At 55.4% G+C, this 26,087-nt stretch overlaps 12 protein-coding genes across 12 annotated transcripts; 6 read left to right on the top strand and 6 right to left on the bottom strand.

Annotated features, from left to right (window-relative positions):
* Positions 1-392: 392 nt before the first annotated feature.
* VTN31DRAFT_5051 (uncharacterized protein) lies at positions 393-4,010 on the top strand (the record flags this gene model as incomplete). Its single annotated transcript, XM_069405508.1, has 1 exon — positions 393-4,010. One exon carries the CDS (start codon positions 393-395, stop codon positions 4,008-4,010), a length of 3,618 nt encoding a protein of 1,205 aa, XP_069260564.1.
* Positions 4,011-4,328: 318 nt separating this feature from the next.
* Positions 4,329-5,720, bottom strand: VTN31DRAFT_5050 (uncharacterized protein; the record flags this gene model as incomplete). Its single annotated transcript, XM_069405507.1, has 1 exon — positions 4,329-5,720. One exon carries the CDS (start codon positions 5,718-5,720, stop codon positions 4,329-4,331), a length of 1,392 nt encoding a protein of 463 aa, XP_069260563.1.
* Positions 5,721-6,498: 778 nt separating this feature from the next.
* Positions 6,499-7,101, top strand: VTN31DRAFT_5049 (uncharacterized protein; the record flags this gene model as incomplete). Its single annotated transcript, XM_069405505.1, has 1 exon — positions 6,499-7,101. The coding sequence occupies one exon, from the start codon at positions 6,499-6,501 to the stop codon at positions 7,099-7,101; it is 603 nt and encodes a 200-aa protein (XP_069260562.1).
* Positions 7,102-7,330: 229 nt separating this feature from the next.
* Positions 7,331-7,855, bottom strand: VTN31DRAFT_5048 (uncharacterized protein; the record flags this gene model as incomplete). The annotated part of the gene is made up of 1 exon (XM_069405504.1): positions 7,331-7,855. One exon carries the CDS (start codon positions 7,853-7,855, stop codon positions 7,331-7,333), a length of 525 nt encoding a protein of 174 aa, XP_069260561.1.
* A 157-nt stretch (positions 7,856-8,012) lies between these two features.
* Positions 8,013-13,345, bottom strand: VTN31DRAFT_5047 (uncharacterized protein; the record flags this gene model as incomplete). The annotated part of the gene is made up of 6 exons (XM_069405503.1): positions 8,013-9,135; positions 9,184-11,855; positions 11,909-12,003; positions 12,058-12,828; positions 12,889-12,937; positions 12,992-13,345. 6 exons carry the CDS (start codon positions 13,343-13,345, stop codon positions 8,013-8,015), a joined length of 5,064 nt encoding a protein of 1,687 aa, XP_069260560.1.
* A 2,205-nt stretch (positions 13,346-15,550) lies between these two features.
* VTN31DRAFT_5046 (uncharacterized protein) lies at positions 15,551-16,894 on the top strand (the record flags this gene model as incomplete). Its single annotated transcript, XM_069405502.1, has 1 exon — positions 15,551-16,894. One exon carries the CDS (start codon positions 15,551-15,553, stop codon positions 16,892-16,894), a length of 1,344 nt encoding a protein of 447 aa, XP_069260559.1.
* Positions 16,895-17,680: 786 nt separating this feature from the next.
* Positions 17,681-18,873, top strand: VTN31DRAFT_5045 (uncharacterized protein; the record flags this gene model as incomplete). The annotated part of the gene is made up of 2 exons (XM_069405501.1): positions 17,681-17,925; positions 17,988-18,873. 2 exons carry the CDS (start codon positions 17,681-17,683, stop codon positions 18,871-18,873), a joined length of 1,131 nt encoding a protein of 376 aa, XP_069260558.1.
* An 8-nt stretch (positions 18,874-18,881) lies between these two features.
* Positions 18,882-19,636, bottom strand: VTN31DRAFT_5044 (uncharacterized protein; the record flags this gene model as incomplete). Its single annotated transcript, XM_069405500.1, has 2 exons — positions 18,882-19,444; positions 19,504-19,636. The coding sequence occupies 2 exons, from the start codon at positions 19,634-19,636 to the stop codon at positions 18,882-18,884; spliced, it is 696 nt and encodes a 231-aa protein (XP_069260557.1).
* A 141-nt stretch (positions 19,637-19,777) lies between these two features.
* Positions 19,778-21,310, top strand: VTN31DRAFT_5043 (uncharacterized protein; the record flags this gene model as incomplete). The annotated part of the gene is made up of 3 exons (XM_069405499.1): positions 19,778-19,973; positions 20,035-21,067; positions 21,127-21,310. 3 exons carry the CDS (start codon positions 19,778-19,780, stop codon positions 21,308-21,310), a joined length of 1,413 nt encoding a protein of 470 aa, XP_069260556.1.
* A 122-nt stretch (positions 21,311-21,432) lies between these two features.
* VTN31DRAFT_5042 (uncharacterized protein) lies at positions 21,433-23,640 on the bottom strand (the record flags this gene model as incomplete). Its single annotated transcript, XM_069405498.1, has 2 exons — positions 21,433-23,496; positions 23,554-23,640. 2 exons carry the CDS (start codon positions 23,638-23,640, stop codon positions 21,433-21,435), a joined length of 2,151 nt encoding a protein of 716 aa, XP_069260555.1.
* Positions 23,641-24,031: 391 nt separating this feature from the next.
* VTN31DRAFT_5041 (uncharacterized protein) lies at positions 24,032-24,652 on the top strand (the record flags this gene model as incomplete). Its single annotated transcript, XM_069405497.1, has 1 exon — positions 24,032-24,652. One exon carries the CDS (start codon positions 24,032-24,034, stop codon positions 24,650-24,652), a length of 621 nt encoding a protein of 206 aa, XP_069260554.1.
* Positions 24,653-24,837: 185 nt separating this feature from the next.
* On the bottom strand, positions 24,838-25,650 carry VTN31DRAFT_5040 (uncharacterized protein; the record flags this gene model as incomplete). The annotated part of the gene is made up of 7 exons (XM_069405496.1): positions 24,838-24,972; positions 25,023-25,087; positions 25,138-25,203; positions 25,256-25,359; positions 25,412-25,455; positions 25,524-25,554; positions 25,631-25,650. 7 exons carry the CDS (start codon positions 25,648-25,650, stop codon positions 24,838-24,840), a joined length of 465 nt encoding a protein of 154 aa, XP_069260553.1.
* Between the last annotated feature and the right edge of the window lie 437 nt (positions 25,651-26,087).

Genomic DNA, 26,087 nt, shown 5'->3' with positions numbered 1-26,087 from the left:
GCAAACCAAGCCAAAGCTTATCGATTGACCCTAACTAGCGCTAAACCAAAAATAGCACAGTGTAAACACACCCAACGTGTGCCAAACAACAGCGCATCCCTCGCCCACCGACTTCCACCGCTCGACCCAGTTTCCCGCCCATCAACGCGAGACCGACCTGACTGGACCGGGGCAGGTCCACGATATGATCAACAATTCAATTTGACAGAATTGATCGTGAATTGTCGGCAATTGCCCTGAATCGAAGAAGTCGCAAGTCACCTCGGTACCCTGTCCATTTGTCCTACCTTTATGATCTGAACGCGACCTGATCACCCTGGAGTTGTTATTTCGTTCGCCACGAAAACAATACCATTGTTAGGTGAAACGTACTCCCGAAATCGCGTTCGACAATGGCGCCGGATCCACCTCCGCTTCCGTCCAAGTTTCCTTGCTGGTGCCGTGCCATCTACTCGTGGGGAGGAGAAACAAGCAACGATCTGGGTTTCGTTGAGGGCGATCTAATCGAGTGTTTGAACGCTGGTGATGGCTTGTGGTGGATGGGTCGTCTACGCCGTGACCGGCGCATGGTTGGCCTCTTCCCGTCCAATTTTGTAGAAGTTCTGGACGAGGACTTCGTTCCAGGCAGCGGATCGGCGACGCCCCAATCGAAGGATGAACAAGCACGCGCCGACAATGGAGATTCTGTAACCCCGAGGAAACAAAGGACCGTGTTTAGGAAACCTTTTCAAGCACACCGAGAAGCAATAAGTCCCTCTGAGGCAGCTCGCAGGGCCAGGGAAAATGCTTCAGAAACTCCTCCCTCTTCACGGTCAAGAGAAAACAGAGTGTTTCAAGGAGATCAAGGGATTCGGAGCTCCCGGACGCCGGCTACCGTTCCTCGCAGTCGCGGTTCGCGAGCTAGACATTCTCGCGCGGTATCTCCTTCCCCTGCCCATGAGATTCCTCAAAATTTACGTCCGCGCACCCCGTCGCCGCGACCCCATACGGCTAACCCAGATGGTGCTCCTCCACATGTTCCCTCGCATGGCAGTCCGGCTGGAGATGAATCACCACCTCCCCCGCCTCCTCCACCCCACAGGATTGCCGTTAACAGTCACGCTTCCCGCAGCTCGGTGCCTCCGCCCCTGGATATGAATGATCGCTACACAGTGTTCCGTCGGACCCCTTCTCCTGGAATCAATCTGCCGTCATCAGAAGCGCCATCGCCCACAACGGCCGGAAACACTCCATCGCCGCTTCGAGATGCCATGGAAGACGTCATGACCTCCCTGCAGGACATGGGACTGCCTCCAGAAACACGCTCCCCTTCGCCCCAGCTGTCGAATCCGTGGTCACCAGAGGCATATGATGCCATATCTGCAGAGAGCGCGCGTGGAATGCGATTGCGACCTCAAACGTCACTTGGATTTGGAGACGAGCATCGGCCTGACTTTGATGATGATGAAGATTATGCCGATAAATACAACACCGCCGATCGGTACGATGGGCCTCCGCAATTCAACAACTACGTGCAGCGGATGGAGAGTCGATTACGACAACTCCACGAGCAGAACAACCAACTGGAGCAGCGTGGAGATGACGATGCAGGACCGCCTCCCCCACCAAGGCAGTTTCCATACCATGCCAGAAATGAGTCTGTGCCCACCGCGCATCCGCCGTTGAGGAGTCGCAAGTCAGCTCTTGACCTGAATCGACACATCTTAGACCGCACTATGACCACTAGATCCAGTGCAACCAACTCTTCTAGTGGCATGCAGAGTGTCAGCACGATGCTCACGTCCAGCAGTCGAACGAGCCAAAGCATCATGAGCGGGACGTCCGCGGGAGGCATCAGCGCGACCAGTGCGTCCAGTTACGCCAGGCGAGCCAAGTGGGGGAGCTTTTCCGGCGATCGTCCGACGACTGCCGTGAGCAGTTTCCACAGCAGTGTCCTCAGTGACTCGGATGTGCGGCCCCAGACGCCTTCTGACGGATTATCATACCATTCCAGTCACAACACCTCCAGGCAGGGCGCAATGTCTGCAATTCCATGGTCGTCGGAAAAAGATGCCGAGGACAGTCCTGGGGTTTTTGGGGGATTGGCGACACCAAAGGCAAAGAAAAATGGGTTCTTCAGAAGATTCCTTGAGTCGGCGAAGACGGGCGCTGCCAACGCGAGGAGCAGTATCATCATGTCTCACAATGCCGGTTCGACGTTACCCTCTAGAGGGGTGAAATCCGGCGTCCTTCAATCACCACGTCGCGGAATAGGACGAGACACAAGTAGTCGGGAGACGGGGACAGGCACGGCATCTGGGACAGTTGACTGGGTTCAAATTCGGCGGGATGTCAACCGTGCAAGCACGCCGAGCCAGAACGAGCGAGCCGAGCGAGTCGAGCGCTGCCAGATGATGGATAACCCTGTCATATATGCTGTCGAAGAACTCGAAGAAACAGCGGAAGGAGATGAAAGCATTGACGGACTTCCGCTGACAGAGTCAGCCAGCTGGGAAACCGTGAACTTCAGCATGGTCGACAAGAATGCTCGTTTTGTCACCAGCCTGCCGCCGTTGACGAATCCGGCGAGCTTAGCCCAGGGATACGTCTGTCGCCCGTACAAGAGCGATCTTCAACGACTCAGAGCAATCTTCACATGGGTGAGCGAGAAGATCGCATGGGACCAGCCTGCGGATCCAGAGGAGGAGGTTGATCTGAAGAGGGTGATAAGTATGAAGAGAGGAAGCCCGCAGGAGGTTGCGTTCCTGGTCCAGGAGATGTGCTCTGCCGTTGGGATACATGCGGATGTGATTCACGGATATCTCAAGGCACCAGGCGAGCTACACGATTTGAGCTGTCTTTCGCGGCCAAACCACTGGTGGAATGCGGTTTTGATTGAAGGAGAATGGCGGATGATGGACTGCTCGCTTGCCAACCCGACCAACCCACGACGAAAAGCGTACGTCACAGCCAATTCCCAGCATGCTGAGAGTTGGTACTTTTTGGCGCGGCCGTTGCAATTTTGCTACACGCACGTACCGTTGCATCCCGACGAACAGCACATTGTCCCAGCGATCTCGCCCGAGGTGCTGTTTGCTCTGCCGACGGTCAGCCCCGCGTTCTTCAAGAATGGATTGCAGATGCCCGACTTCGATACCAGCCAGATTTATCTGGAAGGGCTTGAGGTTATGCAAGTGCGGATCTGGGTCCCGCCGGACGTGGAGTGCGCCGCCGAGGTCGAGGCGCCCGCCTTCGCACGCGACAGGGACGGTGATTGGTTTGAGAGCGGCGACATTGTGCGCAAACGAGCGCTGGCCCAGCCGGACTGGGTGCGCGGACACAAGCGGTTTACAGTCAAAGCGCTGCTCCCGGGCGACGAAGGCCAAGGCATGCTGAAAATCTACGCAGGCAAGAAGGGACTGATGCACTCGTGTAAAGACATCCCACACCCTCTGGCCGTCACGCTGCCGATCGTCCACAAAGGTGACAATCCACCCTACGAGTTTGTTCTTCGCCACCCAACCCCACATGCGCAGCGGCATGACCTGTATGTCGTCCAGCCGCAGTGTTCTCGACTGGCGATCAACAACACCTTTGTCTTCGCCGTGCGGCAACATCCGGCGACTCCACCGGCCGCAGCGAGGCCCGACGGCGGCGCCAGTGGGCGGACATCCCCGGCAAACATGCGACCATCGAGCGCCCTGAGCATGGTGTCCAGCAGCTACGGGGGCTCCAATGCATCGACGACGTCCGTGGATGTCTTCTCGGCTTCGACATCGGCAGTGATGTCGGGCAAGTCTGGCAGCAGCCGCGAGAAGCCCGCCAAGCTTGCCATCCAGTCGCCGTCGGGCAAGATCATGCGGCTCATGCGCAAGGCGGACCACATGGCTGGTTCGGCAACCGAGGGCGCGCCAGACGGCAGCGTTTGGGAAACCGTCATCAAAATCGGAGAACGGGGCGTGTGGCGTGGTCTCGTTCTTGCAGATCGAAGCGCACGATGGTGTGTATTCTGTGAGTGGGAATGCTTCTAATGCTCTTCTTTGTGATGTTTTATGATTGCTTGTTTTCTTATGATCTTTTCGGGTTTCTGTCACGTTGATTCATCTGTGAGAGTATGTTGTTGAAGAGAGTTTTGTATTTCCAGGCGCATTGTTTTTGGACGTTTCTATGTTTCATGAAGCAGACGAACTACAATTTTTGGCACGGTGTTTAATCCTGACAATGACCGGCATGATTGATTCGAACTGTCGTTCGGAGTTAGAGGGGGGGGCGGTTCGGTCAATGTATTCTACAAGTTTAGATGGTTATTGTTAATCCGATTCTTGATTTCTTCAACCTCAGAGCCAAGGCTATGTACAAGCATCTCGTAGCAACGGCGCGACCTGTTTCCTACTCTTGGTCACATCCAACTGCTTCCAGATCCACAGTCTCGATGGCAGATGAGCGTCAGACCATGGCTCAACCTGCAGCTGTTGTACGGCCTGCTGCACAAAGCGTTCTACACTGGAAATGGTCTCTTTGTCCAGGGCCCAGACAAGTAGTTCGCGAGAGAACGCCCCTGTCTCGGCAGCAGTAAACGCCGTCATGACAGCGACGACGTTCAAGCCTCTCGAGAGCGCAAACGAGCGCAGACACTCCAGGAATGACTCGAGATTTACTGCTGCCGGCGATGACGCATCTCCAGAAGACCTTTCACTTTCCGACTTCACACAGAGCCACGAGAGCGAGCGCACCACACTGCAGATTCCGATCTTGCGACCACTCGACACGGTCCAATCCTTGTAATCCCGGGCAAGGATTTCGTCGATGGTCAAGAAGTCCAGACTATTGTGCTTCGCGTGCTGGATGACCTCGAAGAACGACTCACGGTTCCATGATGAGGCTGAGGTGCCGCCCGTGATAATATACTCCAAGAATGAGACCGCTTCGCGGTCCACCGCAGTGACCTTGCCCGGCGCAGTCAGATTCCCCGTGTCGATCAGGATTGCGGCGAGAGCGAGCTTCGCGATCTGGGCGTCGGCCTCTGAGGAGGCGTTCCAGAGCCCCCGCTGACGAATCTCGCGAATGACGAGAGATGCGCAGGATCCAGGGCCAACCTCCACCACCCGTGGTGGTGGACTACCATGAGCACCATCGACAATTTCCTCGTGATTCGCGGAAACAAATGACTCCTCCTCGTGATGGTCAATGCAGCCCACGACGTTGAATATGGCCCGATCTTCCAGCCCCTCAACAGAGCCATGCCCACGGACACGACCAGGCGCCTGGATCGGGAGCGCATTCCAGTCTACCAACACCGCATCCCAGGTCGCGGGACAAGTATGCTGATCGCCCAGTCCGCGTACCTGTTCCTTCACATCCGCGACCGTCACAACATGCTCGGCCAGCAGCCGAGCCACTGATGCTTCGTCCTCTGGCTTAATGGGCGAGCAAGCCGAACTCGTGGACAACCACAACGCCGTTGCAAACTCTGGCCGCAGTCTCCGCAGCGCCTGCCCCGAAGCTACGTCCGGGAGATTAATAAGGGGCACATGCGGCCTGGTTTTCACAATAGTACCATCGGTGCGAAGGGCAACCTTTGAGAAGAAATAGGAATACACAATGGCGGAGATGATGGAGTCCAAGTCGGCGGATTGATTCCCAATCACATATATGGGCGATTGGTGGCCAGCGGCCGCCGCAGCCATGGACCCATGACTGGAGAGGACTAGCTGTCGCGCCTGTCGGAGAAACGACAGCATTCTGTTGATCGTGGTCCTACAAGTATATCCTCAGTTGGCCTGTCGATGACGGAAGTAGCCTATCCACACTCTCTTCAATGCGATGATCTTTCAGGCCTGTCTCACCCACCAGCCGCGGCCTACCGCACAACACAAGAGCAGGCACTACCTACAACTCGGAATTGAAGAAGTCATCGAGGAGGAGAACAGGTATTGGTTGGTTTGACCGCTCTAAGGAACCTGTTTTCTCATCAAGGTGCTGCAATTTTAAAGGTTGGTTTCTTGAAGTGTGTCGAAGACTCCAAGATGACTCCAAGATGCAATCAAATGGTGAAATTCTCGAGCCGTGATTGGACTGAAGTAGAAGCCTACTGACCAATCGTCACCTCATATTCCTAATGGATGTCATCCATTGGTGACTGAAATCCCCACAAAGCTCGTTCATCACTAGTGTTTTCTCTGATTGGTGCATTCTCAGGACGTTTGCTTGTCCAGGGGACGCGAACGCAATTACTAATCATGCGGGGTAGCGAGGAGAACCTTAAAATTTAGGTCTCTCTCCTCATTTTGACTATGTACTATTCTGACTCTGCGTTACCCATGCCCTTGTGAGTGTAGCAGGGAGTTTTACTTGTGCTCACCGTAGGGAGTAGAGGGTCTGTAGTACTAATAATGTGCCTGTTACTGATGTGGAACGCCCTTGAAGTTCTAAGGGTACAGGCACTGCAACTTCCCAGTCCCAAGTACCCTCGTTGATGCCGCACGCCCTGATTCCAGGCTCAAGGATTTCTCGACATGCATGTCGCGGAGGCGCGACGACATCCCGGGCTCTACTTCGGTTTCCAGACTTTGTCGGACTGTGTATCCAGATGCGCTGAAAAGTGACACAGAGACAGCGGACTGCGGGATTCGCGATCCAGCTGCGAAAAGCAGCTGTCGCATCGCATTGACCAACCATCATGGCAGGCGGTTACATAGTACGATGCCGTCCTCATCCCAATGTCCAACGTCGGGTTCTTCGTGCCACCGGTCCCAAACATGGACGGAAACACTCGGACCAAAATGTTCGATGCTGTGTGGTCTAGGGACCACAGCGTGTGCAGCTGGCAGGCATGACTCTGTGACACAACGCTTCTATGGTACTGTATTGATTTTGCTTCAGACTGCGATCAATGCGGCACTTAGGACGGCGAGGCATGATGAGGACAGACCCACCAGCTGCTCGCACTGCAGAAACGATCTGGCCTGCAGTTCCAACTACCAATCGAATACAACACACGGAGGTTGCATGCCTGTCCTAATTGTGAGCGCTGTTACAGGCACAAAAGATGATGCAGGAGATCGTCACTGCTGTGAAGAAGGAACTGGGGAACTCTCCTGCAGCGCTTCGATTCCCGACTGAACGAGATGAACAGTCCCGATTGCCTCGAGGAGCGAGCTGGCCGTAAGACCGGCCCTCCAAATCAGCATTATCATCAGCCAAAGAGTCAAGGGACCTACTCAATCCCGAGGACTTCAGCAACGTCGAGATTGAGTCAGGACAGGAGAACAATTTGTCGATGTGGACCTCAATAACGGGGCGCTGCGCGTTCGGTTTCCGCCTTCTTGGTTTCTTCTGGACGTCTCCATCGTCAATGCATACCGTATTCACACAATCTGGTTGAAGCAGACGGAAAGCCTAAAAGCCGCTGCACGCGCATCCCAGAGAATTTCAAATCGATCTCTGTCATCGATTTTTCTAGTTCGGGCAGAAGAAGAACAGCCTGCCGAAACAACGCCTGGATCGGACTAGGAATCACAGTCGAACCAAACCCACTTCTAGAACTCAAATAAGTCTTGCCTCTGGTGCACGGTATGGAAAATGCTTCAGTCGACATGTGTCTTGCGATAATTAGAATAGAATACGTGCATGAAATAAGAGGTTGGAGGTTCGGATTCTTTTGTTTATAGTTGTGCAAGACTGCAGGGCGGGAAATGTCTCCTACAGCAAGTCGGCTCAAGGCAGTAAATGAACACATGTTCCTGCAAAATTCATTGTATAAGCAACGAATACCTGGAAACTCAGCAAGTAAATCCCACGCTAATATACAGGCCTGTCCGAATCCCAAGTCCAACCGCCAGTCCGGCTGAAATAAAAACCTTATCAGATCAATCATCGAAACACAAAACCCCTAGTGTATACCCAAGTAAAATCCCATAGCAAAGCGGAAAACAAAAGCAATAAACAGAAAACCAGCAAAATAGATAGAGAGAAACAGCAAACCATTAGGTTAGTACAAACGCCCCGGATATCAAGGAAACAGAAAACGCCCATCACAGCTCCTCGTTATCAGACTCCTGTCGGCGGCCATCATCACCCTGGCCAGAGTCCGCATTGGCCTGCGTGTCTCCAGTGTCGTGCTCGCCGTTGTCGTTGCTGGCGCCCAATGCTTCGAGGGCTTCATTTGTATGCGTGTTTTCCATCGGGGCAACGGGATCAACGTCTTCGTTGGTCAGGTCCGCAAAGACGTCCGCCATATTGTGCCGTGCCGGGCTGCTGCTGTCTTCGAACGGGTTGTTGGCGTCCACTTCGACGGTGGATGTTGCTTCCGTTTGGCCGCGATCGAAACCCGACGGCTGATTGAACAAGGTCGGGTCCTCGCTTCGAGCCGCCGCCGGCAACGTTGGCGACTGCGTGGATGTTGGCAGGAATGGAAGGTCAGGCGTGGAGCGAAGATTCAGCGATGCCGTTGACCCCCGTCTCGAAGTCAGGTTGGGATTTGGATAGTTCTCAGAGGACAGATACGGAAGTGCATTCGACTCCGGCTGGGTGGAAGCCGGCTGCCCTCGATCGTCGCGGCTTGCTGGAGCCGGCCCCGAACCCGTTGGTGGCGCCGGTGCCGAACGAGTCGCCTGCGACGGGTCTTGAGACTTGCGCTTGGCGTTGATGTTTTTGGGCCGGAGGTGTGGCGGGATATCCTCAACTCGGTCCACGCCCAGCTGAGCCATGATCTTTTGCTGCTTCGTCGGCCGCGGCTTGCGCGTCGACAGAGACTGCTCGAGGATTGGCGGCGGCTCCGGAGCGACCGGCGCCCACTTGTGCAGCTCTTGCCGGAAGAAGTTCGTCTCGTCCGCCAAAAGCACCTCGGCGCCTTCAATCTTCCGCAGGTAGAACAGCATAGTAGGCACCTCTTCGCTAGTGGTACAGGCGGCATTGGTAAGGCCTTGAAGGAACTCCCGAAAAGCTGAGGCTTTCCTGATGATCTTGTCCAGAAGTTCTTCTTCATCCGGCTGGAAGGGTAGATTTGGAATCTCGGCCTGCCATTCCTGCAAATCCTCCAACTTGGGTCGTGCGGCGTCACGGGGGATCTTGACCCGCCAGTCACAGATGGGACAAGTGTACTTGTCAACGTCCTTGACTTTGCCACGTGCGATTTTCAAGCATTTGCCGTGGTACCTGACAAAGTCAGTAAAATCCAGGTCCAGGGAGCGTCTACTGGCTTACCATTCATGACAAATCTCGCATTCAATCATCATACCCGCCTCAGACTGCCGACAGATACAGAAGACGTCCCTCTTCTTCGATCGCCCGTCGTCCCACATGCTACCAGACTCGCCGTCCAGGAGACCATCCGGGCTGTTATCCCGCGACGCAGGCTCCACGGGCGGACGGCAGCGATCGTCCAGATCGAAGCAGTACGAGTTCCGCTTCTCCACGTACTCCATGTGGGACTTGAGGATGTGCAGAGGCGCGTTGGCCTTGCCAAACAGCTTCTTCCCCTTTCGCATCCAGTCCTCGTGACGTTTCTGCTCACGCTCCAGGTCAAGAATACCAACCGGGCGACTGTTCATCTTTTCCAACGAATTCATGAGTTCACGGACTTCCCTATATCGCGGCCGCTTCCGGAAATCCGGGTCCGATGTACGTCTATAGAGGTCCTGGATGTGCCTTTGCGCCTCGCGTTGCTTGGTCAGAATGGCATCAACCCGGGCGAGGGTTTCGGCGGACACGGGATACCGCGACGCCTGCGCCGACAGCGCTTCCAACTGGACGTAGTGCACAGCCTCGACGGACATGAGCTCGTTTGCCTTGGCCTCCCATACTTCACCGTGTCGGCAGAGCTCTTTGAACCGGCGCATATCCTCATTCCGCTCATCGATCCCCAGTTGCTCTCCTGCATGGATCAGATCTTTGCACTCCTGCAGCCACAGATACTGATCGCGCTTAGCACGAGCGGTCTGGTTCCACTTCATCTGACGCAGGACCAGCTCCAACTCGTCTACTTCGGGAATATCCACGTTGAAGTTGCGCCCGGACTCGACTAGCTCTTCAACCTCTGTGGGGGATCGGAGAAGCGGGTTCTGCAAAGTTCTAATCACCTCTTGTCGATACTCTTCAATTTCGCGAGTCTTCTCCTCGAGTGCTGCCATCTGGGGACAGTCAAAGGACAGTTGATCGGCCTCTGCAAGGAGCGCGTGGATGTGTTCCACTCGGCGCACTTCACGGTCACGCTCTTCCACTTGCGCAGCTTTGGGGAGACTTTTCCGCCACACCCTTTCGTTTTTCCGACGGTTCTGCTGCTTCCGGGTGATGTAGTTGTTGGCTTCTTCGACCCATTTGTCGCATCGTTGGACAAAAGCCGCGAGGTCTTGGAGGCCTGGCAGTGGATATGGAATCCTCTCACCCTCGCTGACCAGGCTGTGCAAGACCTTTAGTTGCGGTCTTGGTTCGTTCTCCAGCACCTTGTCGACTTTCTCCGCCCAAGCTTCAGGAATTCTGGAACGGTCTTGAATTTTTTGGGTCAATGACCGTAGCTCTTTGTCGGTTAATCGATACCGGAGAATATGGTCAGGTCCCGCGATCCTCTCAGCAAGCGTCTTGCCGCAGCAGTCGAACTTATCCGCATGCAAAAGGCAGTATGTCCGATCCGACCTCTCGCAGTGGAATTGCGTCAGATATGCGTAGGCCTTGCAATAATAGCATTGAATATCCTCCTCCGGAAGGTCCTTATCCTCCACGACGAATGTAAACTGGCAGTCGGTACCCGCAGGCCAGTCACTGTGACCCAGCTTGCACTCGTGGCCAGCTGCAGCTTGGTGGCTCTCAAGGAACCTAGAACGTAATTCAATTTCCCGATCGCTGGTTCGCTTCAAAGCCGGCGCGAGCCATTTAGCAGTCGCGATGGAGTTATCCCTCGCCGCTGCCGTCAGCAACAATTCATCGTGGGAGAAACATGGTTGTCTCCTAAACTCCTGCAGTCGTTGCACGCCAAGGGCGCCAAACGGCTCCCAGTCGGCCGGGGCAAAGTTGACGGCTTCATTAAAGTTAAAACCATGGTTGAATCCTGCATGGTATGCCTGCGGGAACGTAATCACGAACTGGCCCGCGCGTTGATCCAGAGCATAGACCCGCACGCCAGCCTTGCGCAACCGGTCCGGCGGCAGGAGGGTGACTAGCTGAAAGAGAAGGTCGGGCTGCGTTTCGAATAGCTCCGGAACGGCCTGCCGCATCGCCTCCTCAAAGGCCTCGGCATCCGCTCCGGGGATTCCGTACCATGTTTTGGTCGCCCCGAAATGTTGATAGTTTGCCGAGTACGCGTAGTGATCTTCGTTGTGCCAGCAGAAGGTCGAAAAGCACATCCCAACGTAGACCCAAGGTACCGTCATTCCGGAGATATCAGACTTGATATGACGGAACAGGGAATCCCCGTATAGGGGGAGCACATTCAGGTTCCAGGGATCATGAGCGTAAGGGTCCAGGGGGTTCTTCTCGACCGTGGAGAAACCGCTTCCATGAGTCGTAGAGTGGATATCGGCGCCGTACTCGACCTCGACCGTCTCCGTGAGGCTCTCTACCAGTCTCCAGAACTCGCGCTCGACGTCGTCTTCCGTCTCGCGACGTGGAGTGTTGAGAACGGGATCAAAGGGCATGCGGCTGGCGAAATAGTTCTTTTTGAAGTTGTTGGCTTTTTCTTGGAACTGCTTCAAGGAGTAGACACCCCCTTCCTCGAAGCCGTACTCGCCCGTGCCAACCAAGCATTTTGGGCAATGCCAGTCATAGTCCGGATCGGCCGTTAGCGGAGGATCAAGGCAGTGTTTGTGATATCCATGGTTGCAGCTGTCACACACGACGATCGACTCGGGGTCATCGGATGTGCCTCCACAGGTGTCGCATTTCTGAGCATTCTTTGTTAGCTGATGAGAGATAAGCTATTGATCCAGGTGCATACATCGGCGGTTTTTCGCGGGCGACTCTTCGCTTTGTTCTTGGCCGGGGCAGGGCGGAGGAGACTCATATGGGAGCCGGCCACGGTAGGGGGAGCATCTCAACGGCAAGGTCAACATAGCTCATAAGCAAATATCGGGCTGAGCGACTTACCTTTGCGAAGCCGTTTACTTCGCCGCCCGGACTGTTCGGAATCTGCAGCATCCGTCTGTTGCGAGCTGCCCTGGCTATCATGGCGAATGCTTCGCTTCAAGGAACTGCCATTGTTCCCGTTCGCGGCCGATGTTCCATTCTGCTTGACACCTGGTCCGTCATCGCTCTCTCGTTTCACAGGGGGGTCCCTTGTCTTGGGGGACCGATTCACCGGAGTGAACCCTGACGACTGCGCGTTCACGGGAGTAAATCCAGATGCAGTCGGTTCAGATGATTGCTCTTTGACAGGCGTCTGGCGATCCGGAGTGCCTTCTGACTCTGTTGAAGTATCGAGACAGCTGGATCCGCGAGTGGCGGGCGAGGAACTGCGTGGATTCGAGGAGGTAGTCGATAACGGCTGCTTCGCACCGGACGACTGATTAGAAGAGGGGGTGTAGGGGCCGCCATTTTCCACCTCAAGTTGTTGCTGAACGCTCGGCTTCGCGACACGCAAGTATTCCTCGTAAGGCTGTAACCATCTTTGGTAGGAGTTCTTGAGGGAGGTGGACAATGACGACATGATCTTGCCGCTGTAACCGAGGTCCCGTCCGATTTCGGCCCATTTTTTCTGCTTACAGACCTGGTCAAAGCCACCACGAACCTCGACCGCCTTCTTTAGTTTGTAGAGATCTAGGGGACGCTTATCAACGCTCGGAAATCGATTGAGGTTTGTGCCGTGCTGTTTGTGAAACTTGGCGAGCTGGTCGAGGTAGTTGAGGTTGGCGCGGGTGCCTGGCAGCGTCAGAGAGACTGGGATGAGAAACAAAGTCGGAGTGCTAAAGATCGACATACCTCCTTCGACTGAGTTGAGCTCCTGCCGTCGCGTTTTGAAGTGAAAGCGCTACAACTACGATCAGCGACATGAACTTGCGCAAACGGTGTAAAAACCACGTACCTCTGTGTCCAGCGCAAAAGGCGGGTTCCAGCTTTCTGGGGGAACGATCCTGCAAATCCCATAGTTGACCGCCTCGGGAGCGATTTTGCGAATGTATGCGTGCGGGTCTTTGAACTCCTCCTCGGTCGGGTAGTAGGTCGGCGCCTCAAGCAGGTTATGGGGTCGTACGCGCTTGACCGGCTCCTTCGGCGCATTGGGCTGACCACGGCGCTCGACAGTGGACAGGTCCAGCGGCGCGGACCGTCGAGCGCTCAAGGGGACATTGTGGCCTTGGGGCGGATAGGAAGAGTGTGAGCGCTGGCGGGTGGAGGTTGATGCTGAATGGGATTCGGTGGAGGAATTCGGGACGACCATTTCTCAGCGCGGGGGAAAGGAAGAAACGAAAAGGCGAAACGCGAGGATCAAGCGCGGAAGCGATGGAAAGCCGACATGGGAGGCCGTTGAGTTGATGGTCAGGGCCGAGAAGAAAGATGCAATGCCAGAGGGATCTGATCGGCTCGAGGAACGAAAAAGAATGGAACTCGGCCGAACGCAGGATGAAAAGATTGCGGTTGGACCGAGTGACAGCGGATTGATTTGGCGGCGACTCGGGTCGGAACCGACGGGACGCGACAGTTCAGGTCTCAAGCAACAAGGATTTGGAGTTTGATACGTGCTCTACGAAGTCCTTAGTACTCTATGGAGGAGGAAGACTGGAGAGTCGATCCGCCGGAGAATTCGATGCAGGTGATGATTATGTAAGCGTCGATCATGCCACGGACGCATCCGGAAATGCCAGAACTTCGGCATGAAAACTCAAGCAGGCTGATTCGAATGCTGAAGAGTCGGGATCAGGTTCAACACTTTGCCCGGAGATGTGCAAAGTCTGCCCTGTGGAGGAGCCCTGTACATGCCTGCCTGATTGCATCTCCTGGAGCTTGGACTCTTGGAGGTGCTCGGCATCAAGACATGGCCAAGGAATCAATAGCAGGAAAAATTGTGAATGCTGATTGGCTACAGTAACGAGTTCTTGTCGTCCAGAATCACGTGCAAGAACCATCCTTCACGTGACTGATTATCGATAACCCTACTGTGGGCGTAATGGTCTTCACTAAACTTATGAAAAGTCACGTGATACGTCCTTAGTAATCAGAGTGCTTATGTAATAATGTTTGTTTACGAAGGCTCTCTCGCCTCTCCCCTGTTTTCTCCTCGCGTTCCTGTCGCGTCAACCTTGTCTGTTGTACCCTTGCTTCGCCATGCCACGTTCGTCCGCAACCCTGCCTTTTCTTTATCGACTGTGCTGCTATACTAGAAGCATTGACGATGTCTACTGAACGAGAAACTGAATTCTATTGCTCCATGTGCAAGAGAAGTCGACCGGCCGAAGACTTTGAATTCAATAAACAGGGCAAAAGGAAACAGACCTGCCAGCGCCATGCTAAGAAACGGATCTGGAGTTGAATGAATGGGGGGATTTTACTCGGCGCCTTCGCAAATGGAACAGACCTGTGGGCTGCTCTTGAAGACTAAGATTCTTACTCGTGGTGGATGGCTATCTACACTAAATATCTCTCTTACAGGGCCAGCGCGAAGTTCTTGATGCCTCATACACGTTCAATCTCGATGCTTTTTCTGTTAGATTCGGCAATTTACGGCCCCAAGCAAATACATCCAGTTTTGACGGCAACCCCGACTCGGAATTATCTCATGGCTACCCTGAACGCGCCTTTACGCGTTCTCACAGAAATATGTAATCTGGAAAGAGGGAGGTTTCCGCTTCAAGCACAAGGGAACGAACTACCTTCGTCACAAACGAACCAATGCCGGGAAATTCGGGGTATAAACACCCACTCACGAAGTACCTTAAATAATCTGGCAAGGCAAGGCTACAAGGTTTTCTGGAAGTGGGCTACAGGCCACTCTTTTCTCGCTTGTTGGTCTTGGAAATGCACATGATTGTCGCACTACGCGATGACCATAACTCAGTCTTACGTACGAGTTATTTAACCTGGGTACGTTAGGTATTTTTATCTCAAGGACGGGCTAGAAGGACACTATTCTCTATCTGGTAAACCTAGTCACCTAACTCATGTGACTTGTCACGTGTTCATAAATTTAGTAAAGACCATTAAGCACACATGATAACCCTAACCCTGATCACGTGCTTCGTGTTTGTTGACGATGAACACGTTCCAAGTCGTCGCAACACCGTTCACTGTATTCCTTCTTCATTGCGGACCGGCAGAAGCCAGCTGGCCCGCCACCTGTGCCCATTGGGCCAACGAACGCGTCAAAGAGCACGACGCGTACCAGACAAACACCAACGGGCAGCGCAAAGAGGCCCTGCCATTAGACCCCAGACCCGAGGCATCGGGCATTAAATGGTACGCGGCTCCAAGGGCCAGCTCGGATCTTCGAAGAACCCATGGATTTCGAATTCTCTCTTGCAACAGCAAGCCCACAAGGACAACTAGCGAGAGAACTCCTCGCAGCCCACGAAGTCGAGGTCAGGAAAAGGAAGGATAACATCCTTGACTGGCCATAGTGCTAGATACGCTCGAAGCGATTATTCCCCGCATGCAAGAAGCAGGCCAACCCCAAGCAGGTGACCTAGCACTGACGATAAAAGCCGCGGTGCAAGATTTCATCAAAGGGGGACACCCGCAAACTGGTCCCTCATGCCAACGCCAACACGCGCAAGACAGACTCAACAGACAAACTACAGCCTCAAAACCCGAGATTCTCGCAGGGGGTACAGTTGAGAAGGAGGAGACATGGATAACCTGTGTTATACCCGACCTCCTCCAGGAACACCAAGGGTACTTTGACGGCCCTCAGAAACTCTCGGCTGAAAAAGTGGCCGCAGGATTCGAGCGTCAAACGAAAATCCGGCCCACACGCTGCCGCTGGGCCTCACCCCAGCCAGGCTGCAGCACATCCACGCTAGTTCTCTCGCTCACATCTGAGAATGCCTCTCAACTTCCGTCCTTCGCACACCTTTATGGTTACCACCACAAGATCATCAAGAAAACACAGCGAGCACAGATAGTCCAGTGTGAAAAATGCTGGGACTTCCACCACCACGCACGGGACTGCAAACGGGAACCGCGCTGCAGAAAATGTGGCGCAAGGGAACACACTGAGGGAGATCCAACCTGCCACAAGTCTGTACAAGAAACTTGCGACTGCCCGGACCGCTGCACCAACTGCCAGGGACCACACCCAGCGGATGACCCTGGCTGCCCCATCCGGCCCTCGGTGAAAGATGGCGTCATCCAAAGACGATCTAAGCTCCAGAAGAAGGACATCAGAAGAGCACAACACGCCGCCTATCAGGCAAAGTTGAGCCTCTCTAAATGCCCAAACGCATTGAAGACCAATACAACAACTCCCAACACTCTCGCCACATCCCCGTCCACTCAATCAATGAGTGGTTCCCCCCCAAGAGGTCCAACGAACACCGCTGCTAAGCACAACCCAACAACCAAGCCGATCAACCCGGCAAAGAACTCCTTCACCTCACTCAATGAAGAGGAACTTCAAAGCTCCCTCCTGCATACGCATAATGCAGGCCAACGTGGGAAAAGCTGGCGACTCCATAATGGCCACCGGGAGCACAGCGCCTCCCAAACGCAGAAGTCTACGATGCCGAAGCCTTTGCGGCACTGGAGGGGTTACGCAACGCGCAACTTCATTCTACGCACGATTGGCAACCAACGTCTACATCTGTCTAGACAATCTCGAAGTTGCCAAAACCCTGGGGACCGAATCGGTGACAACGAGTCAAGAAACATTCACACAATACACGCAAGCAGAGAAAGCTTGGAAAGAACGCGAAAGATGCACAGGCATCCCAGCAGGCCAAGTCATCGCCCGCTGGGTGCCAGGTCACGCCGGCATCCTTGCAATCGAGGCAGCTGACAGAAAGGCCAACCTCGCAGCGAGGCAGGCCCAAACCGCAAGTGACAACAATGGCCCGCCAGCAACCCAAGCCTACACCAGAAGGCAGGTCAAACAACTGGCCAAACAAAGATTCGAGAAATACTGGACCGAGAAAATGCCACCAAAATATGCGGAACTAGAAATACCGCTACGCAAGAGTACACTCGAGTAGAAACTCCCGCGGTTCACACTTGGAAAGCTCTTCGCAGCGCGATCAGGGCATGGGGACTTCGCCGACTACCAGGAAAGGTTCAACCATGCTACGCAACCCTACACTGCTTGTGTGGGCACCTCAAGACTCCCGAGCACTTTTTTCATTGTCCCCTCGTGAAACGAAAGAACCGGCATAAACGTCCAAAGCACAATCTGCGCGGACTCCCTGCCACACCACAGGGAGCAGAGGAGTTCCATCAGATAATGCAAATAAGTGCCTTCTATAAGGACATATGCCCAATGCAGGGACCTGCAGCAACCCACTAAACCCCCTTCCCCAAAAACATACTACCTACACCTCTCTCCCCTTCCTACCCCTTCATTACAACACAAGACGTCCTTTCATAGCCAAGGATATAGGCACAGCACGGGCCGGCTGGTGAAGCATACAGCAACCAATCGAAACACAGACTGTATATAGACAGCATAGACTGGCAGTCTACTCTGCCTGGCTCCGGGTCACGTGCCACTCGGCCACGACCCCGGCGTTAAACAGATAAGAAGCAGAAGCGCGCCGCGTCGCACCAGCAGGTGGACGCTGAGCGAATCGAAATGGAGACCGACAATAGTATACCCCGGCCAATCCCCGCGTTTTACTGCTGCTACCTTCTCCGCTCGGTGGTTCGCCATGCGTCGCTCTATGTCGGGTCGACGCCGAATCCTGCGCGACGGCTGGCGCAACACAATGGAACCACCAAGGGCGGAGCGCACCGAACCGCTCGGCACAACCTGCGACCATGGGAGACGGTAGTGATTGTGGAGGGGTTCATGAGCCGAACTGCGGCGCTGCAGTTTGAGTGAGTCGAGCACCGTGCTGGGTGGTGCCGATGCGAATGAAACAGCTGACCGGCCACGGTAGATGGGCGTGGCAGCATCCCCAGTTGTGTAGGCATTTCACGGCTGCAGAATGTAACGGAGCTGCGTCCAATGGCCAGAAGAATGTGCAAAAAAAGCGACAGACACGGTCTCTTGTCGGACACCTGGCAGATCTGCATCGCCTGCTGAGGACGCGCTATTTCGGCCGATGGCCATTGACGGTGCGATTCCTGGCATCTGACGTGCATAGCTCGTGGATCGCCTGGACGGATCGTGTCGACAGTCTCCTTCCAGACAACATCCGGGTCGAGGCGGACATTCAGTGTTCGGGCCGCAGTATTCTCGATCCCAACCTGCCTCGGAACGACATGTCGCATATTGACCCATCCTACCGCACAGTCCGCGAGCACGTGGAGAAGTCGACGCGGATATTAGACGATAGCAATCTAGTTCACTGTGGCATTTGTCACAAACAGTTGTCTCTTGAACGTGATTTGATCACCGTATGCCCTGGAATAGGGTGCCGTTTTGCAGCGCATATGACATGTCTATCTAAAAGGTTTCTAGAAGATGAGGGGAGTGACCAAGCACTACCAGTCGGAGGCGAATGCCCGGGATGTGGATCTGAGGTATCATGGAGCACATTGATGAAGGACTTAAGTCTGCGGCTGCGGGGCCGAGAGACGATTGAGAAGATGATGCAAACAGGACATGCGCACAAGTCTACAAGGATTGGTCATACTCGTCGCAATGCAAAGCTCAGCAAACTGATCGACACCGACGAATCCCGAGGTCAGAGGGAGATGTGCGATGATGACGAACTGGATGACACGTGGCTAGACCAGGTGGAGATGGGATCCGACACGAGCGACAATGAAGCTGGGGCTCCGGACGTGGTTGTGATCGATGATAGCGAGGGCGATGGGTGACTGTGGAATCACGACGCCGAGGACTCGGCGCACTTTTCCGGGATGAACGACGTAGGGCCGAATATCCGCAAAGGACCCAGCGAGTCGATCTTGTTCAGACACTCGACAACACGCTGGAAGATCAAGTCCGCAACTTCGTCGAACGCTTTTCCGGCGTCGACCACGCAGAACTCGTCATTATGTGGCAGGCGGACTAAGTACGTGAACAGCTCGCGAACGCTAGTCTGCATGGCATTTGTCTCATAGCGTTCGCCGCCGTAGCCGCCACGGCGGGCCGCTTCGTCAGGGGAGATGCTGAGAAAGAGACTCAGGTCGGGGCGCGGCAAACCAACCTCGGGATGCCAGGCCCAGTCGAGGGACAGGCCAGGGATATTCTTTGCAGTGGAGTAGACAGCTCCGGAGTAGGAATAACGGTCAATGATAACGGTGATTCCGTCGGCAATGTCGTCGCGGATGCTTTGGGCCTTTTCCCAGCGATTCGCGGAGAAGAGCAAGTGCACGGCATGGTCGTCAAGCTGTGTGTCGCCGCGGAGATAGCTGTCAATGAGTTTTCCAGTGGGAGTGCTTCGGTCTGCAGAATAATTAGATCTGGTAGATAGAGAACTCATCGATGGAATGAACCGAGTGTACCCGGAAAGCGAATGTACTTGGCCTTGTAATTTGCATCGAGCAAACCTCGGAGCAACCGCTCGCACTGGCTCGACTTGCCGGCGCGGTCGAGGCCCTCGACGACGATGAGGGCGCCGCGACTAGATTTTGTCATTGTGCCTTTCCTGGAGAATGGAGAATAATCTGGATATCGTGGTGGGGATAATAAAAGTCCAGAATCGGAGGCTAAGAGCGGCCGCCGAAGAAATCCCATCCCACCATGCACAATGACCATGACCACCATGACGACGGCGACATGGCCGCCCACTTCCGCGTGCTCCACGAGACGGCCGTCCTCGGAGCGCGTCGCGGCACGCTCTCTCTGGCCGGACGCTCGATACCCACGCCGCATTATCTCGCGCTGACATCGCGGGGGGCCGTACCGCATATCTCGCACGACAATTTACGCGAGCACTGCGCGGTGAAGGGGGTCTACTTGGGACTAGAGGATTGTATTTCTCTCTCTCCCTTTTTCTTCCGAATGAATGAATTCTGACTAATTATGCGGCGCAGTTCTCGATCGCCCACGCAACCAACTCCCTGCCATCTACCATGTCCCGCGGAAACCGGACGAGTCCGGCCTCCGCCGATTCACCTCCCTGCAGGACGACACACTGCTCGTGCTGGGCCCCCGGCGCGTACCGCCGGTGCCCGACCCGCCTGCGAACACCGACAATGCAATCTCTGTACTGACATCCGCGGGGTACACGCGGCTCGAGGCGCGCGAGTATCTCGACGCGGTGTTTGGGACACTGCGGCCAGACATCGTCGTCGGGATGGCGGATTTGATGCCCGGTTCGACAAAGCCGGGCGTCAAGAGGCGCGAGAAGATGGTTGATCGGACACATGCGTATACGCGGGATGCGACACGGCGAATGGCAGAGCAAGAAGCAGACGCTCGCCCTCAGACGAAATTTTTTGCGCCCATTCTCCCGTTCGACAATACCCAGCAGAGACTGTATCTGGATGATCTTGCCGATGAGCTGCGCGAGGGTATCGCTGGGCTGGCGTTTTACGACTACTCCACCACGGTTGCGGCGGTAGAGTCCTCTGCGCTGCCGGACGCACTGCGGCAGCTACCCCGTCTTTCTCTCGGCGAGCCGCGCTCTCCGCACGAAGTGCTGCGGGATGTACGTCTCGGCGTGGACCTCCTAACCATTCCATTCATTGGTGCCATGACAGACGGCGGGATTGCCCTCACATTTACCTTCCCCGATGGTTCTCGAGAACAGGAACGGGATGAGAGAAAGCAGCCGCTCGGGATCGACCTCTGGTCCAAAGACTACGAGACCGACACCGAGCCGCTCATGCCCGCTTGCGCCTGCTACTCGTGCAGAATGCACCACCGCGCGTATATCCATCATCTCCTTTCCGCAAAGGAGATGCTCGCGTGGACCCTGCTGCAGATCCACAACATGCATGTGCTTGACCGATTCTTTGAGCGGATCCGCGCGGCGATCGACGCGGGGGAGCTCGAGGCGGGTGTGGAGCGGTTCGCGCAGTGGTATGAAGAAGGGTTACCAGTGCCTACAGGGAAGGGGCCGAGGTAGGGTTCATGCTGATCTACATTAAATGGGCTGTTGCTGATATCGCCTGGTTTTCTAGACTAAGAGGCTACCAGCATCATACGTCGGGCCCTGGCGAGCCGCGCCAGAACCCACGCGCTTTTGGCAAACTTGATGACGCTGCGCAAAAGTTTGCCGAGGCGCAGTCATCCGTCGCGACGCCGGATACCGGTGCAGAAGGGTTGGAGCAGCACGGGTTTGCTGAGCGGCAGAGTTCACCATAAAAAAAACCTCACCTCTATTCTAGATAGGTAGCACTGTAATGATAGGGATCCGTCCGAAATGCTCGCATTGTCGTAACTCGTCCGTAGTATATATCCCACGCTCTTGTCATCATAGTCTGATATTACAACTCTCCCCCAGTAAGCACCCTCCACAACGAATCCGTCTCGCGCCTCTCCTCCTCCGACCCCGGCGCTGTGCCCGCGCCGTACCGCTGCCCAATCACGCACACCAGCCAAACATTCCGCTTCGTCTCGTCGAGGAACCGCTCCGTCGGCGATCCGCGCGGGTAAATGCGGCGCCACTCGTCCCAAATGCGGAAGGCCTCCTCGCCCCATGCCCGGAAGCTGACCTCCTCGATGATCGTCGGCGTTGTAATCTCCTTGCCGCGGAACACGCCCCACGTCACTGCCATGCCGCGGCCGTGGCCCAGCGTGGGGTCCTCCTCGACGTCTGCATCTGGCGGCGGCGGCGTTGTCCTTTGGGAATCTGGTGACGTGGTAGTGCCGTTTGCCATGTACGTCCGCGGGTCAAACGATGTCTCGAAATCGCCAGCCGCGTTTGTCGCGAACCACGCAAACTCGTCCGGTCCGTACCGTAGCAGCAATGGCTTCAGGCGCTGTTGGTACTCCTGCTTCTGGCAGAAAAACTCCACGAACGCCTTCTGGAACACGAAGCCTTCGCCACGAGGGCCCCAGCCGAATACCGGGTCGTCGCTGCGGACCCCGTTCACGGCTGGCTGTGAGGCTAGAGTCCACCAATCGAACTCTGTGATGACTTTTAGAAGCTGCGGCCGGATCGTCTCCGTCTCCGCATTGAGTCCAGACTCCTCTGGCGACCCGCCCTCAGACCACGGCACCACGTGCAGCTCCCCCGAGACGTGTCTCCGGAAGAGCTCGCTGATATCCGAGACCGATGCCGGATACCCCCAAATACGCCGCGCCACCGCCGCCGTAACGTGCAGCGACGGGCCGTATCCGTCGATCTCGCCAAACGCAGGCGACCTCGAATCTCCCCATCGGCCGTTGGGGAAATCGTCCCAGGTCGCTTCACGGCCCAGAGTACCCACTCCTTCCGAGATCTGCAGCTGCGTGCTGCGTGGCGGCGGGTTCATCGCGGGAATACCCGCCTGAGCCGCCGTTGTCTCGTACGATATCGACCCTCGTGTCGAGGACCGGTCGGACGAAATCCGCAGCTTGTCCACAATCACCCGGTTGTGCGGGCCCGAGTTGATGGACGACGCCCGGCGATGATGTATCGGTATCCGCGGGTCCAGAGCGCCGTCCCCCGCAGCCACGGCGACGCCCTCATCGTCACTGGCCTCGGCGTCGCTCATCGGCGGGATCAGGTCACATCGCTCCAGTACGAAAGACACCGACTTCTCCAGGTTTAGTGTGTAAAAGTGGAACCCCCGAGGACCCGGGTTCGGTAGAGCTTTGATGCCGTCCACAATTTCGCAGAGAATGTCCACGCCGACCCGCTTCACAGCGTCGTCATCCTGCTTGACATCCTCGAGACGCTCCAGGATCGACGGTGGAATTCTTGCACCACTGAGCTTGGTGACTCGAGTCAGGCTCTTGTATCCTTGGATAGGCATCAACCCAGGCATGATCGGGATGGTCTTGAACACCCCCGACGGATGATTTCGCAGCAGATGCTCAAACTTCTGGTATGCTTCAAGATCGTAGGTCAACTGTGTCATGATAAAGTCCGCGCCGGCTTGAACCTTTTCAACGAGGTATGGCAGATCCTTGTTCACATCCTGAATCTCTGTGTACGAGTCTCCCGGATGACCCTCTGGATACGCCGCCACGCCTATACAAAAGTAGTCCCCGTAGACTCTGCGGATGTACCGGACCAGATCAACCGCCCAGGTGAACTCTCTGTTACTGTCGTCGTCTCCTTCTGTATTATAGTCAGCACTGCGCGGCGGGTCTCCTCGCAGGGCTAGGATATTGCGGATGCCCAGCGCTTTGGCCTCCTCCAGCGCCTCATCGATCAACTTCCGGTTCATGTTTGTGCAAGTCAGGTGCAGACATGTCGTTAGCTGCAGTTGCCGCTGGCAAATCTCAGCCAGCTCAAGCGACTTGCCCGCCGTCGTGCCGCCGGCGCCCCATGTTACGGTCACAAATAGAGGCCGCAAGGCCTGGGCCATACGCTCCAGACGGGCCTGCAGATTCACAGATCCCTACTCGGCCAGTTAGCACCTCCAGAGCTTCACGATATCTCGAGCCGAAAGCCCCACCATCTGCGTTTTGGGAGGAAAAAACTCGAGTGAAAAGTAATGCGCGTCGGGCGGCAGCGCCGCTATCTTGTCCGTGATCTTGTCCATGGTGGCAGGACGGGGAAAAGGTCGGTCGTGGGAGCGGCACGAGAAGATCGAAGGTCCGAGACGAAGATCTAACCGGAGGCGATTTCAATCCCGCCTGAGGATCGGGATCACAGCGTGGGGCCTATCCCAGCGAGTTTCGGAAGCTTCGAATCAAGTCTGGAGGGATCAGACCTAGTTACGATGCTGATGAAGATTTCTGATGCGGTTCAGGATGGGTCGAGGCCATTCTGAGCCTCTCGGAGCAGATGGACCACAGTTCTCGGGGGAAGATGAAGTTCATCAGGCTGACATTTTCGGTAGCTCCGCAGGATGAATCAACACTTTCACCTCAGCTGTCGGAATTCAAGCCTGCACCCGCAATCTGAAGAAAAACTCCGACAAATTGAAACTCATGAACGCCACCAGATCGATTCCTCGCCTTCGCTTATCCCATGCCTTCCTTTGCCCTCGCTTTCCGCGTCGCCATTTCTCGACACCCTCTCCATCACCATCACCATCCGCCCCAGACGCTCACTCCCGCCTCCACCGACTCAATGCGCGCCTCCCACGATTTCTACAACGCTACACCTCTCCACTACTCCGCGCGCCGGTCGCGCACGTCACATCCTTCCTCATCCTACACGAAATCACCGCGGTCGTCCCGCTGTTGACCCTGCTGGCCGGGTTCCACTACCTTGAATGGCTCCCCGATCTCATGACGGGGGAACATACAACCTGGAGTGAAGGTGTAAGGCGGCTCGGAAATTGGATGTCGAAGCGCGGCTGGGTGGATCGCGGCGATGTCGACGCAGCGGCTGCGGCCACGGCTGCAGACAGTGTCGACGGAGGGGAGCAAGCGGTAGCTACAAATAAAGGGGCGCGTCTGGTGCTGGAGTTTGCAGCGGCGTATGCGGTGACCAAGGCGCTGCTGCCGGTGCGGATCGCGGCCAGTGTTTGGACGACGCCGTGGTTTGCGAGGGTCGTTGTGTCACCGGTTAGCAGAGGCTTTTCAAGGGTGTTTCGTCGGTCATAGGTTGTGATCGTCTTCTAGTAAGGAAAAGATACGGCCGACACACTACGCAGTACCTACGTCGATTACTGTATATAGAGGTAGAATGCATAACGCCAGAGTGGCGCCTTGTTAAAAAAGAATTGTAAATGCTAGAGTTTTTTGATTCACGAGCTGGATGCTACTTCTACCCGAGACCCAATCAATGTTCAGGGCTTCTCGTAGATCCAGTCGAACTGGCTGTGCTTGTAGGAGACGATCTCCTCCTCCTTGAACCAGAGAGCAATCTCCTTCTGGGCGCTCTCGATGCTGTCGGAGCCGTGGCAGACGTTGCGGCCAACATCCTGCAATTCCATTAGCATAGGCATGGTACGCCCTGGAAAGGTTTACGTACGATAGCGTAGTCACCACGGATGGTGCCCGGGGCGGAGGCAAGAGGGTTGGTGGCGCCGAGGATGGCTACAATCAAGTTAGTGGGCGCCAATGGCTCGGAGACAACAGGTACGCACCGCGGCCGGTCTTGACGACGTCACGTCCCTCCCAGATCATGGCGCAGATGGGGCCGCTCAGCATGTCTACAGTTCATGTCAGCGCCGCTTGCCATGGCCGGGTGCCTATTCCACTCACAGCTAACGAGGTTCGGGAAGAACGGCTTGTCTGAGAGATCGGCATAGTGCTTCTCAAGAAGCTCCCGAGGCGGAGTCACCAGCTTGATGGCAACCAGCTTGAACCTGAGCTCCAATTTTAGCCTGGGCTTCTCTAGATGCATGGGAGAGTGCTCACCCGCGCTGCTCGAAGCGGGAAACGATAGGGCCAATGAGGCCGCGCTGGAGGAATTTGGGGTCAATATCTGCAGGCCACTGCATGAAGGCATCCCGTTCATGTTTGATCATACCTGGACGCCGTCCGGCTTAATCGCAATGAAGCTGTGCGGTGTTAGCCTCGGTCAACCAAACGGTGAGAGCCCAAGAGCGGCGTTCAAGAAAAGGGATCAAGACATACGTGCGCTCGCTGGTAGACATTTTGAATCAAGTGACACTTCGAGAGAATCTGCTATCAAAGGCAGCGTAAAGAGATTATTCACAAAGCGAAAGCGAGAATGAAGATTTATTTATTATGGAGAAAACTGAGGGGCATAAAATTTCCAGCGGGCGGGGCCCACGCTTCTACACCGCGTGGTCAAGACTACTACTATCGTCGCAACAGGACTCGCTCGATTGAACTCGAATCGCTTCTGGAATTGAGCGGATCATAACAGACACCCAGAGGACTCGATAACCTGCAGCGCCCAAGATGGCACCACTGTTGCCTCCATCTGGCATCCATGCATGGAGAAAGGACTGGATTCTGTGGGCTTTGTAACGGCGTCCACAAGGTCTACGGCGCTTCTAGAATCTAGAGAGGTCTCAATTCTTCAATGATTGGCACTCCATAGGATCAATGCTTCAGAACTTCAATC

Source organism: Thermomyces dupontii, assembly GCF_041956625.1.
Source record: "Thermomyces dupontii strain NRRL 2155 unplaced genomic scaffold VTN31scaffold_4, whole genome shotgun sequence".
NCBI lineage: Eukaryota > Fungi > Ascomycota > Eurotiomycetes > Eurotiales > Trichocomaceae > Thermomyces > Thermomyces dupontii.
Note: the sequence above shows the minus strand (reverse complement) of the source record. Positions and strands in the feature narration are given on the sequence as shown.